Genomic DNA, 1,277 nt, shown 5'->3' on the forward strand with positions numbered 1-1,277 from the left:
CACAGCTTCACCGAGAAGCGCCGGCTGACACTCGTCGTAGAAGCCGTAGATGCGGTTGATCGAGGCGCACTCGTGGTTGCCGCGCAGCAGGAAGAAGTTTTCCGGGTACTTGATCTTGTACGCGAGCAGCAGGCAGATGGTCTCGAGCGACTGCTTCCCGCGGTCCACGTAGTCACCCAAAAAGAGGTAGTTTGAGTCGGGAGGGAAGCCGCCGTACTCAAAGAGGCGCAGCAGGTCAAAGTACTGCCCGTGCAGGTCGCCGCAGATCTTGATTGGCGCCTCCAGCTCGAGCAGCGTCGGCTGCTTCAGAAAGACCTCGCGGGCGGTCGTGCAGAGTGCTCGGATCTCTGACTCGAGCAGGTTCACCTGCTTGCCAGGGCGCGCGCCGCGCACCTCGAGCAGCTTGGTGATTATCCGGTCGACGTCGACAGCGCCCGACGCCGAAGACGAGCCCGCCATCCGCCCAGCCAGCGCGCGCGCGGGCAGACAGCCAGGCAGGATCCCCTGGCACCGGCAGACGAGGCAGGGCTGATAGGTGCGGGGCGCGCACCCAGCCGCTTTTCTTTTCTCGCTCCCGAAAGAGGAAGTGGATGCGCGCCCGGTGGCGCGCCGGGTTTCTTTTTATGCTCCTGGAGTCTTGCCTTCGTGGGGGGCCTCGGCCTTTTCTTTTCACGGGTGCGGTGAGAGTGGCTCGCCGTCGAAACTTGACCCGTTTTCTTCTTCTTCGGCTTAGAGTTTTCGCTTCCGGAGCGAGCGGCGAGAGCCTACGTCGGCGACCGTCCGTGACACCGGCCCGGTCGGCTGGGGCGGCGCTCGACACCGGCATGCCCGACGCCGAGGAGAAGTCCGACGCGCGCGACGGCCGCCTCTCGGGCCCGAAGAGCTTCCCGGTGCCGCGCGGCCGCCAAGAGCCGCCAACACCGCCGACACCCGCACCGCACGGCCGCGCCTCACACCCAGCCGAGCCGGACCACTCCCCCCGCTCGTCGCTCCACAGAACCGCCAGGCCGAGTTCGAGCGGAAGCAGCACAGCAAACGGGCGCTGGAGCTCTGCGCCGACCGGGTCGAGGCGTATGCCGAGTGCGCCACCGGCCGGACCATCACGCTGCCCTTCTACTGCCGCGGCGTCTTCAACGAGCTCAACGAGTGCCTCAAGCAGCAGTGCGCCGCGCCGCCCGCCCGTCCCATCACGCCCCCCACTCACACCCTGATGAATGCTGACCGCCGCCTCGCGTCGCGCCGTAGCAAGCCGGCCGAGCAGAACTGAGGCCTCCTCG

General features: G+C 67.1%; 2 protein-coding genes across 2 annotated transcripts; one reads left to right on the forward strand and one right to left on the reverse strand.

The window, feature by feature from the left end:
• Positions 1–45: 45 nt before the first annotated feature.
• EMIHUDRAFT_78768 (hypothetical protein) lies at positions 46–459 on the reverse strand (the record flags this gene model as incomplete). Its single annotated transcript, XM_005759039.1, has 1 exon — positions 46–459. A coding segment is annotated over one exon (414 nt), but the record flags the coding sequence as incomplete, so codon positions are not given.
• A 365-nt stretch (positions 460–824) lies between these two features.
• On the forward strand, positions 825–1,267 carry EMIHUDRAFT_258806 (hypothetical protein; the record flags this gene model as incomplete). Its single annotated transcript, XM_005759040.1, has 3 exons — positions 825–890; positions 998–1,161; positions 1,246–1,267. 3 exons carry the CDS (start codon positions 825–827, stop codon positions 1,265–1,267), a joined length of 252 nt encoding a protein of 83 aa, XP_005759097.1.
• Between the last annotated feature and the right edge of the window lie 10 nt (positions 1,268–1,277).

The sequence above is a fragment of the Emiliania huxleyi genome (assembly GCF_000372725.1).
Source record: "Emiliania huxleyi CCMP1516 unplaced genomic scaffold EMIHUscaffold_8203, whole genome shotgun sequence".
Taxonomy (NCBI): Eukaryota; Haptophyta; order Isochrysidales; family Noelaerhabdaceae; genus Emiliania; species Emiliania huxleyi.